The sequence below is a fragment of the Clinocottus analis genome, unplaced genomic scaffold (assembly GCF_023055335.1).
Source record: "Clinocottus analis isolate CAN_PGR_092001 unplaced genomic scaffold, fCliAna1.0.p SCAF_13, whole genome shotgun sequence".
Taxonomy (NCBI): Eukaryota; Metazoa; Chordata; class Actinopteri; order Perciformes; family Cottidae; genus Clinocottus; species Clinocottus analis.
Window position 1 is genome coordinate 19,152,501 of NW_027175854.1, and position 16,277 is coordinate 19,168,777.

At 44.4% G+C, this 16,277-nt stretch overlaps 2 protein-coding genes across 2 annotated transcripts in view; both read right to left on the bottom strand.

Moving 5' to 3' along the window:
• Positions 1-381, bottom strand: part of slc45a2 (solute carrier family 45 member 2) — a 13,155-nt gene extending 12,774 nt beyond the window's left edge. The window contains exon 1 of the mRNA XM_068574641.1: positions 1-381. This exon is cut by the window's left edge and continues 67 nt beyond it. Within this exon, the coding sequence (XP_068430742.1) occupies positions 1-381 (381 nt within the window).
• A 4,349-nt stretch (positions 382-4,730) lies between these two features.
• On the bottom strand, positions 4,731-15,629 carry amacr (alpha-methylacyl-CoA racemase). Its single transcript, XM_068574474.1, has 6 exons — positions 15,393-15,629; positions 10,756-11,010; positions 10,516-10,659; positions 9,713-9,873; positions 6,321-6,507; positions 4,731-5,972 (listed from the first exon to the last, which is right to left on the bottom strand). The coding sequence occupies exons 2-6, from the start codon at positions 11,000-11,002 to the stop codon at positions 5,563-5,565; spliced, it is 1,149 nt and encodes a 382-aa protein (XP_068430575.1). The 5' UTR covers positions 11,003-11,010; positions 15,393-15,629; the 3' UTR covers positions 4,731-5,562.
• Between the last annotated feature and the right edge of the window lie 648 nt (positions 15,630-16,277).

Genomic DNA, 16,277 nt, shown 5'->3' on the forward strand with positions numbered 1-16,277 from the left:
GATGTACGGCCTCCGCCGGCCCCACGCCGAGCGGCAGTAGTCGCTGGCCGAGCCGATGACGGGCTGCAGCAGGAAGCCCAGCACGGGGCTGATGAGCCACACCAGGCTGTACAGGCTGCGGGGCAGGCCCACGCTCAGCAGGACGGGCGTGACGAACGCCGCCTCCACGGCGTAGCAGAACTCCCTCCCAAACATCACCGTGCCGTGCAGGACCAGGCGGCCCCGCGAGCGCCGGGGGGGCTCCGCAGCGCCGAACACGGCGCCGTCCTCGCCGTCCTCGTAGTTCTCTTTGGAGCCGAAGTCCGTCGGGTACAAAGAAGCGCTGATGTGTTTGCCGGGTTCCAGGAGCCTCGCGGACGGGTCCTCTGACAAAAGGGTCATGGCTGAGAGAAGGAAGCAGGGCGGAAGGAGACGGAGGGAAGGAAGCAGGCCGAGAGAAGGAAGCAGGGCGGAAGGAGACGGAGGGAAGGAAGCAGGCCGAGAGAAGGAAGCAGGGCGGAAGGAGACGGAGGGAAGGAAGCAGGCCGAGAGAAGGAAGCAGGGCGGAAGGAGACGGAGGGAAGGAAGCAGGCCGAGAGAAGGAAGCAGGGCGGAAGGAGACGGAGGGAAGGAAGCAGGCCGAGAGAAGGAAGCAGGGCGGAAGGAGACGCAGGAGATTCAGAGGAAGAGACGGAGAGAACGCTGGTCTCTCTCAGTCCACCAGCTCTCTAAAGCTCCGTCCTCACTCTGGAGCTCAGCTTCAGATAATCCTCCTCTACTTCACTGAGCAATGAGGCCACAGATTTACTCACATGGGAAACTCTGCCTCCTGCCATCAGGACTGGAGAAGAAACAACTCAGGAGAGGAGGAGAGGAGGAGAGAGGGAGGAGAAGAGGAGGAGAGGAGGAGAGAGAGGAGAGGAGGAGGAGAGAGGGAGGAGAGGAGAGAGGGAGGAGAGGAGGAGGAGAGAGGGAGGAGAGGAGGAGGAGAGAGGGAGGAGAGGAGAGAGGGAGGAGAGGAGGAGGAGAGAGGGAGGAGAGGAGGAGGAGAGAGGGAGGAGAGAGGGAGGAGAGGAGGAGAGAGGGAGGAGAGGAGGAGGAGAGAGGGAGGAGAGGAGGAGAGAGGGAGGAGAGGAGGAGGAGAGAGGGAGGAGAGAGGGAGGAGAGGAGGAGAGAGGGAAGAGAGGAGGAGGAGAGGAGGAGAGAGGGAGGAGAAGAGGAGGAGAGGAGGAAGAGAGGAGGAGTGAGGGAGGAGAGGAGGAGGAGAAGAGGAGAGGAGGAGGAGAGAGGGAGGAGAGGAGGAGGAGAGAGGGAGGAGAGGAGAGAGGGAGGAGAGACAGATAGAAAGATCATTGAGTGAATTGTTAGGAAGATGATGAAGAGGAGGATGAAGAGGAAGAGGACTTCTAAGAGACTGAATAGTTTCTCAAGCAGAGGAGCAAATGGTGGAAATGCAAAGAGAACAAATATTGTCCGTGCTGATTGACAGCGAGTTATTGAGTTTCTGGAGTTATTGAGTTTCTGGAGTTATTGAGTTTCTGGTCATCTCACTAGAGAAGCGCTCAAATCTCACAACTCATTTCATAATGAAAATAATCCAAACTCAGCAACTGGAAACGGGTTCACTGCTTTATTGATTTAAATGCCGACATACTGAGCCTTTTCCTTATTAATATCAGACAGATTAGGTACTAAAATGACTAAATATAGATTTGTCTTCTAACATTTACATTACTATGAATAATAATACATTATTATGCTGTAGAACCGACACACAGTACATCTGGACATCAATTAGCTCTAAATAAAACATGTAAATGAGACGACCTTCAGGATGAGCTGCAGAGGTCTGAAGGTACGAGTCAGAAGAGCTGCACCAGAAGACAGGAAGTCCTCCTCTCCCCAACAGGAAGCTGGTCGTCGTGAAGACGACGGCCAGAAGCGTCGCTGCAGACTTCCTGGTGCCCTCAGGGTTCAGGAGCTTTAACGTCAGCTGCACTCTGAGTTCAGTGCGAGTTAGAAAATGTCAGCACGCGAAACTAAGATGTTGCACATCAGCATGCTGTCATTAGCGTTAGCGTTAGCATTAGCAGCCTCACAGAGCTTCTGATCGCTTAGAAATGTGGAAAAGTTGAACAGAACAGTAAAGTTTTAAGAGAACATCTTTAAATTGCGGGGTATATTATTTATATATATATATATATATATATATATATATATATATATATATATATATATATATATATATAAATAATATACCCCCCCCCCTGTACTAATGGACGAGCACAAAGGAATCACAAGAGGTTCAGCTGCACTTCAGCCTCATGAAGTCATTGAACATTCATCACTGAGACTGAAGAGAAAAGACCAGAAAAGAACTTTTGTGTTTCTTCATCACGAGACAGAACAACATGTAACACAAAAGCAGCTTGATTCACCACGTCTGAGACTACACACATGGACACACACAGACACACACATGGACACACACAGACACACACATGGACACACACATGAATACACACAGACACACACATGAACACACACATGGACACACACATGAACACACACAAACACACACAGACACACACAGACACACACATGGACACACACATGGACACACACATGGACACACACACAGACACACACATGGACACACACATGGACACACACATGAACACACACAGACACACACATGGACACACACATGAATACACACAGACACACACATGAATACACACAGACACACACATGGACACACACATGAACACACACACGGACACACACATAGACACACACATGAACACACACGTGGAGACACACATGGACACACACATGAACACACACATGGACACACACAGACACACACATGAACACACACACGGACACACACATGAACACACACATGGACACACACATGGACACACACAGACACACACATGGACACACACATGAACACACACAGACACACACATGGACACACACACGTGGAGACACACATGAACACACACATGGACACACATGAACACACACATGGACACACATGAACACACACATGGACACACACAGACACACACATGGACACACACATGAACACACACGTGGAGACACACATGGACACACACAGACACACACATGGACACACACATGAACACACACGTGGAGACACACATGGACACACACAGACACACACATGGACACACACATGGACACACACATGAACACACACATGAACACACACATGAACACACGCATGGACACACACATGAACACACACAGTTACACACACAGTTACACACATGGACACACACATGGACACACACATGGACACACACATGAACACACGCATGGACACACACATGAACACACACATGGACACACACAGTCACACACATGGACACACACATGGACACACACATGGACACGTGCGCTGCCAAATGACGTTTCATTTGAAGGCTATGGGAGATTATAACATGGAAGGCTATGGGAGATTATAACATGGAAGGCTATGGGAGATTATAACATTGAAGGCTATGGGAGATTATAACATTGAAGGCTATGGGAGATTATAACATGGAAGACTATGGGAGATTATAACATGGAAGACTATGGGAGATTATAACATGGAAGACTATGGGAGATTATAACATGGAAGGCTATGGGAGATTATAACATGGAAGACTATGGGAGATTATAACATGGAAGACTATGGGAGATTATAACATGGAAGACTATGGGAGATTATAACATGGAAGGCTATGGGAGATTATAACATGGAAGGCTATGGGAGATTATAACATGGAAGACTATGGGAGATTATAACATGGAAGACTATGGGAGATTATAACATGGAAGGCTATGGGAGATTATAACATGGAAGACTATGGGAGATTATAACATGGAAGGCTATGGGAGATTATAACATTTATTTGGCTCATTTTGGGAGTGTTTGCAGACAGGAGGTATGATTGATGAAATGAGAAAAGAAACAGGACGGCGTTGTCTTTTACACTGAAATAATCACAACTTTGGGGAAAAGATATCATGAAACTAAAGAGCCACGTGACGTAATCTACGGCTCCTTCAGCTTCATGATTCTCTTTTGTGGTAATTGTGTAATTTCCATCATGATTTTCAAAGGAACCGCTCCACGATGTACTTAAGTGCAACAATTACAAAAATAATATGTGGTTTCACTTTGAAGCTTCAGCTATTTTCCTGCTGGTCGGCTGCTGTGTTGATGGAACACCTGCCACACAATCCAGATTTAATTCCCCTTCCAAAGATATCAAACTGTGTTTGAAGCTGCAGTAATCTCTACTGTAGTGAGAGATTAGCGCAGGCTTCAAACATATATACATATATACACACACACACACACACACACACACACACACACACACACACACACACACACACACACACACACACACACACACACACAGCGTTTGGCCCAGTGCGAGTCAGATGTTTGGAGTCACACCACATTCCTCACATAGCTGCAGGGTTTGATCCAACAACCTTCTGTGACAACAGGTTCATGAAGTCAGAGCAGTGGATGAAGGGAAGACCTCTGGTGTGCACATGAAGGAGGACAAGAGCCTGTAAAAGGTCATTTCAAGGTCAAATAGTGACATGTTTTTCACACACTTACGTTTTGAGTGAACCTTCTAAACCTTTGCCGATTCAAACTTTATGCCAAAACGAAGTTTCCTGATGACTTCTTGCTTGGACATTCTTCACAGCTTAAAACAAAACGGCTCGAGACAAAATGCACAAAGGAATAAACGTATAATCGGCTCTCCATCGCATTACCTCAAACCCATGAGCTTATTGTTGAGCCGAAGAGTCGTTCATCTCTCCTTCACGTCACATGCTCACAGCAGAACATTCAAATGTCACACATTTGCATTTTATTGTGATTATTTTACATGATTTTAGTTTAACAGCAAGGTTTTTATTTCCATGCTCTTCCTGTGGCTGATGCAGCATTTCAATAACCTTCAGTAAAAGGTGCACACTAGAACAATCCTTTAAGTACAGACGCACTGCATTTAATGTACAATGAAAGTCATTAATATCAATAATCTCTCCACAGAGTGACGGAGCATTTCATCATTTAAAACAATCATTGAAACCCTGGGCGGCACCGCGCGGCAGCGTACACAAAGCTACTGAGAAGTAAACACATTGCAGATTATTTCTTATCTTGTGTTCATCATGTTCTGCTCATGTCATGACTGCTCACCGGTCAGCATGAACAGAGATGCAAAATACAAAAATGACTAATCAAGTGATTCATATCTTGAAATTCCTTAAACTCCTTGTGTTGCACTTCTTGATATGCAGCATCTGCAACCTGCATGTATGTATGTATACACACACACACACAAGTATATATGTAAGTATATGTGTACACGTCGTGTTTCCACTTCTTTTGTCTCTGAAACATGAAATTCAACTGCGAGTAAAAACTTCTGTATTTATTCATTTAATCAATATTTAATGCTTCATTTGTGCAACTGACTTCATAGCAACACAACCAGTGTGTGTGTGTGTGTCTGTGTGTGTGTGTGTGTGTGTCTACAGCTTCGCTGTGGCGGCGTTGTCCTCGACGACGCCGGCCCTCAGCATCCGCTGTACGTCTGCTGCCGTGAAGCCGAACTCCTGCAGCACCTCCGCTGTGTGCTGTCCGGCCGCGGGGCCGCGGGCCAGGCACGGCGCCGCAGGGGTCCGCGAGAGCAGCGGGGCCGGCCGGGGGCTCTGCTCCCCGCTGGCGTCCGTCAGGAAGGAGCCTCGCTGCTGGTTGTGAGGGTGCGAGCTCACCTGGTCCAAGCACAGCACAGGTGTGACGCAGGCGTCCGTCCCGTCAAAGACCCTCGACCAATCCGCCTGGGTTCTGGACGCAAAGCGCTCTGTGAAGGTCCGTCTCAGCTCCGGCCAATCAGAGACGCTCATCTGAGGAGGCAATGCCCCAGCGTCCAACTCTAACCCTATAGGGGGGATATAATCAATCAATCAATCAATCAAAATAAATAAATCTATCTATCTAAATATCTATAGGAATATGTGTAGACAGCTGAATGATTGTTGTCATTTTAGACCCTGCTGCATTATATTCTAATATTCATTTTAAAAGAACGGCTCGTGCGTTGTTTCAAGTCTTCAGACATTCAGCACCAGATAATTCAAACGTAGACTAACCTGCGGACACAGTTTCATTATGTTCAATGACGTCTGTTAAAGCCACTGAACCACAATGCGTCTGTAAATATCATCTTCATACGCGCAGCTCATAGGCTCTAAGATGAACCTCCACTCTGGAAGTGCACAGCACGAACCTTTCAGCAGCTGAGAGTAGAACTGCGGCTCGATGGCTCCCACTGCCACGTGCCGCCCATCTGCCGTCTCGTAGGTGTCGTAGAAGGGAGCGCCGCTGTCCAGCAGGTTCTCTCCTCGAGGACGCTCCCACAGGCCCATGCTGCGAGACTTCCATGCAAACGAACCGACGTAGGCGGCTCCTTCTACCTGAGGATGGAGCAGTAACAGAAGGTCAAAGGTCAATCTCTTGTATATCCGTTGCATGCATAACTACTTTACTTCATGTTGAGAGACGGACACATGCATGCAGAGCACCGAGCCTCTGCACTAGCAGCACTCACGTGATGCAGCTCTGTTTCTCCAGAAGAAAATGCAGAAAGCAGTTGAAATGTTGTGTTGTTGTAAAACTCGTGAAAAGACTGCACAAAAAGTACCACACTGACATTTACTGAGAGCAGTGAGATTAGTGAGATGGGTGAGATTAGTGAGAGTAGTGAGAGTAGTAAGATTGGTGAGATAGGTGAGATTAGTGAGATGGGTGAGATAGGTGAGATTAGTGAGATGGGTGAGATAGGTGAGATTAGTGAGATGGGTGAGATTAGTGAGATTAGTGAGATGGGTGAGATTAGTGAGAGTAGTGAGATAGGTGAGATTAGTGAGAGTAGTGAGAGTAGTGAGATGGGTGAGATTAGTGAGATAGGTGAGATTAGTGAGAGTAGTGAGATAGGTGAGATTAGTGAGAGTAGTGAGAGTAGTGAGATGGGTGAGATTAGTGAGATAGGTGAGATTAGTGAGATGGGTGAGAGCAGTGAGATTAGTGAGATTGGTGAGATTGGGCCAAAGCAGTCTCGTTGTCCACAAGCTGGTTTTCAATACACATCACCGTGAAGCCGAGGGAAGTTTATGACTTATGATTATTTTCTGTTCTCTGAATGAGGAGTCATGATATGAGATTGTGTCGTGACTCTTTGTGGTTCTGGGTCCAAAGATACTTCTAAGAATCATAATCACATGGATCAAAGACTGCAGATACACATAGCAAGTTAATCCAGACACTTCCTGTGTGGGCGGCGGCTCTGCAGGGTGAAATATATAGAGAATATATAGAATATATATTATATATGCCTTCTCCTTGAAGGTAGATAGCAGTGATGTAAAAACAACATAAGAAATGTTTTGTGTAAACAAGTTAAACATGTCCAGATAAGAAAAAGCAGGAAGCACATAACAATTTAAAATAATGACGTTGAGTGGAGTTACAATAATGTTGTCATGTTTTTAGGGAAGCTCGACACTTTATTATTATTATTATTATTATTATTATTATTATTATTATTATTATTATTATTAATAATAATAATAACAATAATAATAATAATAATAATAAGAACAATAATATTAATAACAGCCTCTTCCCCATTATGACTTGAACTTCAAAGATCAAAAGGTTGTTGTGTAATTCCAGATGCTAAAATGTATTTGTTACTCGTCATAAAGTGTTATCACTTTATTCTTCATTATATGATATTCAAAACGTGAGAGAACTTTATGAGATGAAGGTGAAGAACCATAACTGGAAGCTGCAACAACGAATTGATAAAATCAGTAAAAATCGATTATCAAAAAAGTTGGCAACGAATTTCATTATTGATTCGTTGTGTCGCGCGATTATTACGCCGCTCAATAAGTCGCTGAGATGTTATTGAACAAAACAGTTGAGTCCGGCAGACTGAAGGTCCGGCAGACTGAAGGTCCGGCAGACTGAAGGTCCGGCAGACTGAAGGTCCAGCAGCTTCTGCAGCGCTGGACCTTCTCTATGTCGCTGCATAGTCGCGTGTACAATAACTTAGCAGCTAGGCTAACCGTTGTGTTAGCTCGCTAGCTAGTCCTTCATTCCCGTGTTTGAGCTGTTGGGTTAGATAACGTCTTTGTTTTAAAATAACGTGGAGGCTTCAAGAGAAGCAACGAGTAAACATCTCCTCTGAGGAGCAGAACACAGACCTTCAACAGTCTGATATAATGAGGCTTCATGCAGAGGAAGTGCTGCTGGGATTTGTAGTTCCATATCTAATGAACAAGCTTTGTTTAGGTAAAGTTTAGTCCTTAAGTTATCCGTTGATACATTAAGTGTTACTTCTGGAATATCATCTCTTGTTCTCTGAGTTCAGAGTGTGTACGTTTGTGAGTGTGTGTGTGTGTGTGTGTGTCTGCGAGTGTGCATGTGTCTCTGGGTGTGCATTTCTGTGTGTGTGTGCATGTCTGTGAGTGTGTGAGTCTGCATGTGTGTAAGTGCATTTGTATGAGTTTGCATGTCTGTGAGTGAGTGTGTGTGTGTGTGTGTGTGTGTGTGTGTGTGTGTGTGTGTGTGTGAGTGTGTGCGTGTGTGCGTCTGTGAGTGTAGAGAACGAGTTCTGACAAATCCTATTAAGTTTTCTGATTTGTATTTCTTTATTTTTTATAAATTCTTTATTGTTAATAATGAATTAATAATAATGTTTTTGTAATGAAAGGTTGTAAATTAATGCTTTACTTTTTTTTTTATCCGATTAATCGAAAAAATAATCGACCGATTAATCGATTATTAAAATAATCGTTAGTTGCAGCCCTAAACTGGATAAATATCAGCTGTAAACTGGATGAAGACCAAACAGCCTAAAAGATACAACACAAACACAAAGAAATAACCGTATAGAAAGTACACACAGCATCCTGAGTCCTGCAGCACTCAAACCGGCTATGAAAGAAAAACTCTTTTCAAATAAAATACAACTTTTGTGGAAATGTTTGTGTTACGCCTTCAACAGGTTAAGCTGCACATGAGCAACTCAACGATTCTTCTCCGTGAGATCACCGTGATCTCGTTGTGAGAGCCCAGCAAGATCACGGTGACGTCATGGAGATCTAACGGTGATGTCATGGAGATCTAACGGTGATGTCATGGAGATCTAACGGTGACGCCATGGAGATCTAACGGTGACGTCATGGAGATCTAACGGTGATGTCATGGAGATCTAACAGTGGTGTCATGGAGATCTAACGGTGATGTCATGGAGATCTAACGGTGATGTCATGGTGATCTAACGGTGATGTCATGGTGATCACATGGTGACATCATCATCATGGAGATCTCTTGGTGACATCACCGCTCGGTGGGTTTTTCTGCTGTTGCGGCTCTCAAACAGAATACAGATCTAAGCTCAGGATCGAGTGAGACTTGAGAGCAAAACAGGTTCATTGCAACCACAATAAGCAATTTGGAGTCACAAAAAGAACTTTCAATAGAAGTTGGACCATTTTGTTAGAATGTCTTGAAGCTTGAACATCGTTCTTTCTGCAAAGTGGGGCGCGACACAGTTAGAGAGCCGCTGCCTCGATGCCACAGCGCGCTACCTGCAGCCTCCCTCCTGCTCACCATGCTGGCGTCGATGACCTGTCCTTTGCCGGACTTCGTCCTCTCCAGCAGAGCCAGGACGATGCCCAGAGCGCAGCTCAGGCCGCCTCCTGCGAAGTCCGCCATCAGGTTCAACGGGGCGTAGGGCTTCTCTCCGCTCCGGCCCAGCCGGGACAACAGGCCTGGACGGAGAGGAGGAGCAGCGTCACACAACATGTCAGGTTGTCATCTGTGTGTAGTACCTGTTGGGTAGTACGTGTCTGCATGTGCCGCATTGTCTCACATCAGAGTCGTTTAGCTCACATTTTATCAACAGGTTGCATTCTTTTGCTGCGTAAACTCTTCCATTGTATCCGAATAGTTGTTACTTTCTTTGCAGATATACAAAGTCATGTGTTATTTAAACTAAGAACACCTGGGAGGCAAGTGTGCCGGCACATGAAAGCATGGGAAAGAATAACATGTGAATAGTTACAATATGTTGCTGTGACACCGCAGAGTGCACCGAGCTCGGTCGTTGGCCGATAAAATAAAAGGTTTACTTGATTGATTGAAACGGTGCCCTTTGAGCGCACACAGCTCTGAAGCAGGTACAGACTGAAACGCACAGTGCATTCTGTTCTAGACACATTCCTCAGGTCATGAAAAGTACGCAGAGATACACAACCGCCATCCTCATGAACACAATCTCTTAGGAAGCGACATTCGATCGATCTGCAATGTAAGTTGTTGAAACATTTAATTTAAAAGCATTAACAGTGTGTGTGTGTGTGTGTGTGTGTGTGTGTGTGTGTGTGTGTGTGTGTGTGTGTGTGTGTGTGTACCTGACATGGCGAGGTAGTTGATGTCGTGCCCTGCGGCCGCGGCGTAGCAGCCGCTCTGTCCGTACCCCGTCAGCCGGGCGTAGATCAGACGAGGGTTCTCCTGCAGCAGCTCCTGCGGGCCGAGGCCCAGCTTCTCCATCACACCTGCTCACACACACCGAGGAAGACAGCGTCTCACTCGGAGGACATTGGGCCGACGCCCTCGCTCGTGAAATGACCTAAGGGGCATGAACAGCTGACCTTGACGGTAGGGCTCAAGGACGACGTCGGACTGGACGCAGAGCTTCCTGAGCAAGGTCACGCCCTCCGGCGTCTTCAGGTTGATGGCAACGGACTGTTTCCCCCGGCCTTGCGTGTCCAGGGATGCAGCGAGCTTGGTCCGGTCCACGCGGATCACCTTGGCGCCGAAGTCCGCCAGGATCATGCCGCAGAACGGCGCCGGAGCCAGGCCCGCCAGCTCGATCACTCTCACTCCAGCCAGAGCCATGACGAGGACTACAGAGAAGATGAAGCCATGACGAAGACTACAGAGAAGATGAAGCCATGACGAAGACTACAGAGAAGATGAAGCCATGACGAGGACTACAGAGAAGATGAAGCCATGATGAGGACTACAGAGAAGATGAAGCCATGACGAAGACTACAGAGAAGATGAAGCCATGACGAAGACTACAGAGAAGATGAAGCCATGACGAGGACTACAGAGAAGATGAAGCCATGACGAAGACTACAGAGAAGATGAAGCCATGACGAAGACTACAGAGAAGATGAAGCCATGACGAAGACTACAGAAAAGATGAAGCCATGACGAAGACTACAGAGAAGATGAAGCCATGACGAAGACTACAGAGAAGATGAAGCCATGACGAGGACTACAGAGAAGATGAAGCCATGACGAAGACTACAGAGAAGATGAAGCCATGACGAAGACTACAGAGAAGATGAAGCCATGACGAAGACTACAGAGAAGATGAAGCCATGACGAGGACTACAGAGAAGATGAAGCCATGACGAAGACTACAGAGAAGATGAATCCATGACGAAGACTACAGAGAAGATGAAGCCATGACGAAGACTACAGAGAAGATGAAGCCATGACGAGGACTACAGAGAAGATGAAGCCATGACGAAGACTACAGAGAAGATGAAGCCATGACGAAGACTACAGGGAAGATGAAGCCATGACGAAGACTACAGGGAAGATGAAGCCATGACGAAGACTACAGAGAAGATGAAGCCATGACGAAGACTACAGAGAAGATGAAGCCATGACGAAGACTACAGAAAAGATGAAGCCATGACGAAGACTACAGAGAAGATGAAGCCATGACGAAGACTACAGAAAAGATGAAGCCATGACGAAGACTACAGAGAAGATGAAGCCATGACGAAGACTACAGAGAAGATGAAGCCATGACGAAGACTACAGACAAGACGAAGCCATGACGAAGAGTGTCTTAAAGCAGTGAGCTTCTTAAAGCTGTGGACTTCTTCTCAAGGCAGTGAGCTTCTTAAAGCAGTGAGCTTCTTAAAGCAGTGAGCTTCTTAAAGCAGTGGGCTTCTTAAAGCAGTGGGCTTCTTAAAGCAGTTAGTGTCTTAAAGCAGTAAGCTTCTTAAAGCAGTGGGCTTCTTAAAGCAGTGAGCTTCTTAAAGCAGTGGGCTTCTTAAAGCAGTTAGTGTCTTAAAGCAGTAAGCTTCTTAAAGCAGTGGGCTTCTTAAAGCAGTGAGCTTCTTAAAGCAGTAAGCTTCTTAAAGCAGTGGGCTTCTTAAAGCAGTGAGCTTCTTAAAGCAGTGAGCTTCTTAAAGCAGTGAGCTTCTTAAAGCAGTTAGTGTCTTAAAGCAGTGAGCTTCTTAAAGCAGTTAGTGTCTTAAAGCAGTGAGCTTCTTAAAGCTGTGAGCTTCTTCTCAAGGCAGTGAGCTTCTTAAAGCAGTGGGCTTCTTAAAGCAGTGAGCTTCTTAAAGCTGTGGACTTCTTCTCAAGGCAGTGAGCTTCTTAAAGCAGTGAGCTTCTTAAAGCAGTGGGCTTCTTAAAGCAGTGAGCTTCTTAAAGCAGTGAGCTTCTTAAAGCAGTGAGCTTCTTAAAGCAGTGGGCTTCTTAAAGCAGTTAGTGTCTTAAAGCAGTAAGCTTCTTAAAGCAGTGGGCTTCTTAAAGCAGTGAGCTTCTTAAAGCAGTAAGCTTCTTAAAGCAGTGGGCTTCTTAAAGCAGTGAGCTTCTTAAAGCAGTGAGCTTCTTAAAGCAGTTAGTGTCTTAAAGCAGTGAGCTTCTTAAAGCAGTTAGTGTCTTAAAGCAGTGAGCTTCTTAAAGCAGTGGGCTTCTTAAAGCAGTGGGCTTCTTAAAGCAGTTAGTGTCTTAAAGCAGTAAGCTTCTTAAAGCAGTGGGCTTCTTAAAGCAGTGAGCTTCTTAAAGCAGTAAGCTTCTTAAAGCAGTGGGCTTCTTAAAGCAGTGAGCTTCTTAAAGCAGTGAGCTTCTTAAAGCAGTTAGTGTCTTAAAGCAGTGAGCTTCTTAAAGCAGTTAGTGTCTTAAAGCAGTGAGCTTCTTAAAGCTGTGAGCTTCTTCTCAAAGCAGTGAGCTTCTTAAAGCAGTGAGCTTCTTAAAGCAGTGAGCTTCTTAAAGCAGTGGGCTTCTTAAAGCAGTGGGCTTCTTAAAGCAGTGAGCTTCTTAAAGCAGTGAGCTTCTTAAAGCAGTGAGCTTCTTAAAGCAGTTAGTGTCTTAAAGCAGTGAGCTTCTTAAAGCAGTTAGTGTCTTAAAGCAGTGAGCTTCTTAAAGCTGTGAGCTTCTTCTCAAAGCAGTGAGCTTCTTAAAGCAGTGAGCTTCTTAAAGCAGTGAACTTCTTCTCAAGGCAGTGAGCTTCTTAAAGCAGTGAACTTCTTAAAGCAGTGAACTTCTTCTCAAGGCAGTGAGCTTCTTCTCAAAGCAGTGAGCTTCTTAAAGCAGTGAACTTCTTAAAGCAGTGAGCTTCTTAAAGCAGTGGGCTTCTTAAAGCAGTGAGCTTCTTAAAGCAGGGAGCTTCTTAAAGCAGGGAGCTTCTTAAAGCAGTGAACTTCTTAAAGCTGTGTGCGTCTTAAAGCAGTGAGCTTCTTAAAGCAGTGAACTTCTTAAAGCAGTGTGTGTCTTAAAGCAGTGAACTTCTTAAAGCAGTGAACTTCTTAAAGCAGTGAGCTTCTTAAAGCAGTGAGCTTCTTAAAGCAGTGGGGTTCTTAAAGCAGTGGACTTCTTCTTAAAGCAGTGAGCTTCTTCTTAAAGCAGTGGGCTTCTTAAAGCAGTGAGCTTCTTAAAGCAGTGAGCTTCTTAAAGCAGTGGGCTTCTTAAAGCAGTGGGCTTCTTAAAGCAGTGAGCTTCTTAAAGCAGTGAGCTTCTTAAAGCAGTGGGCTTCTTAAAGCAGTGAACTTCTTAAAGCTGTGAACTTCTTAAAGCAGTGGGCTTCTTAAAGCAGTGGGCTTCTTAAATCAGTGGGCTTCTTAAAGCAGTGGGATTCTTAAAGCAGTGGGATTCTTAAAGCAGTGAGCTTCTTAAAGCAGTGAACTTCTTACAGCAGTGAACTTCTTAAAGCTGTGAACTTCTTAAAGCAGTGAACTTCTTAAAGCAGTGAACTTCTTACAGCTGTGAACTTCTTAAAGCAGTGAGCTTCTTAAAGCTGTGAACTTCTTAAAGCAGTGAGCTTCTTAAAGCTGTGAACTTCTTAAAGCAGTGAACTTCTTACAGCAGTGAACTTCTTACAGCTGTGAACTTCTTAAAGCTGTGAACTTCTTAAAGCTGTGAACTTCTTACAGCAGTGAACTTCTTAAAGCAGTGAACTTCTTACAGCAGTGAACTTCTTAAAGCAGTGAGCTTCTTAAAGCTGTGAACTTCTTAAAGCAGTGAGCTTCTTAAAGCTGTGAACTTCTTAAAGCAGTGAACTTCTTAAAGCTGTGAACTTCTTACAGCAGTGAACTTCTTAAAGCAGTGAACTTCTTAAAGCAGTGAGCTTCTTAAAGCTGTGAACTTCTTAAAGCAGTGAGCTTCTTAAAGCTGTGAACTTCTTAAAGCTGTGAACTTCTTAAAGCAGTGAGCTTCTTAAAGCTGTGAACTTCTTAAAGCAGTGAACTTCTTACAGCAGTGAACTTCTTAAAGCTGTGAACTTCTTAAAGCAGTGAACTTCTTACAGCAGTGAACTTCTTAAAGCAGTGAACTTCTTACAGCAGTGAACTTCTTAAAGCAGTGAGCTTCTTAAAGCAGTGAACTTCTTAAAGCAGTGAGCTTCTTAAAGCTGTGAACTTCTTAAAGCTGTGAACTTCTTAAAGCAGTGAACTTCTTACAGCAGTGAACTTCTTAAAGCTGTGAACTTCTTACAGCAGTGAACGTCTTACAGCAGTGAACTTCTTAAAGCAGTGAGCTTCTTAAAGCAGTGAGCTTCTTAAAGCTGTGAACTTCTTAAAGCAGTGAACTTCTTACAGCAGTGAACTTCTTAAAGCTGTGAACTTCTTAAAGCAGTGAACTTCTTACAGCAGTGAACTTCTTAAAGCAGTGAACTTCTTAAAGCAGTGAGCTTCTTAAAGCTGTGAACTTCTTAAAGCAGTGAACTTCTTAAAGCTGTGAACTTCTTAAAGCAGTGAACTTCTTAAAGCAGTGAGCTTCTTAAAGCTGTGAGCTTCTTAAAGCAGTGAACTTCTTACAGCTGTGAACTTCTTAAAGCTGTTTGCTTCCTTTAAGACAACATCAGCTGGCAGACCTCAGAGCTGGAGATCAGTCACTCACTGAGACTTTAGACTCTGGAACCGAACCCTTTCTCTTGGACAGTAAAACCTCCACTGCGCACTGTTTACTTATTGTCTTTAGTTCCTCTGAAATAAAACGTTTCTAGAAAAAGGTCTCAGTCAAGTTTGAAGCAAATACTTACAGGAAAGGACGCTGCACAACCCGCTTCAACAAGGACAAGAACGGATGAACCCCAAAGTGGAACTGCAGGTCGGCGACACCTTTGCTCTCCACGTCACGCAGCTGATCGCAGCGACGTCACGTCGCTTCTGTTCACGATGCAGGTCACGTGATACCCAGTGAAGCCAGATCACGTTACGGATCCATATGTGTGCGTAATATTCTGCTGGCACGCGTAATATTCTGCTGGCACGCGGGTTGGATCTTAGCGCACTCTGTGTACGCACTGCTTCCTGTTTCTTGTGACGTCAGCGCGTGCCTCTGGGCGACAATCGCAAGATTTCTGGGAAATGAAGTTGTTTTAGCAAACATTTTACATTTTAGCAAGAAATATGTAGTGTAAAAAAATAAACTTGTAAATATATATATATATATATATATATATATATATATATATATATATATATATAACATTTTACACTTTAGCTAGAAATTTGTGGTGTAACTGTCAATAAAGAACGAAAAAAAAACCTGTGTAAATATTTTAATGTGTATATATTTTATATATATATATATGTATATATATATATATATATATATATATATATATATATATATATATATATATATATATATATATATATACGTTTTGTGATTTTGATCTATATTACATGTTTTTGGTTTTGATGAATAACAAATGCGGAAGCTACTTTTGCAAAGTGATATTAATCTGTTGTTTGTATGAGCAGGAGCTTTGTGAGTTATTAGAGCGATGGGCTTCTCATTGTAAAGAAAACCACAAGCAAAGTAGAAATATACAAGCCCCTCCCAGAAAATCACATTTTATCTTTTCCAGCGTCACTTTGAAGCGATTTACACGACTCTCAATTAAATGCTCACGTTGTTA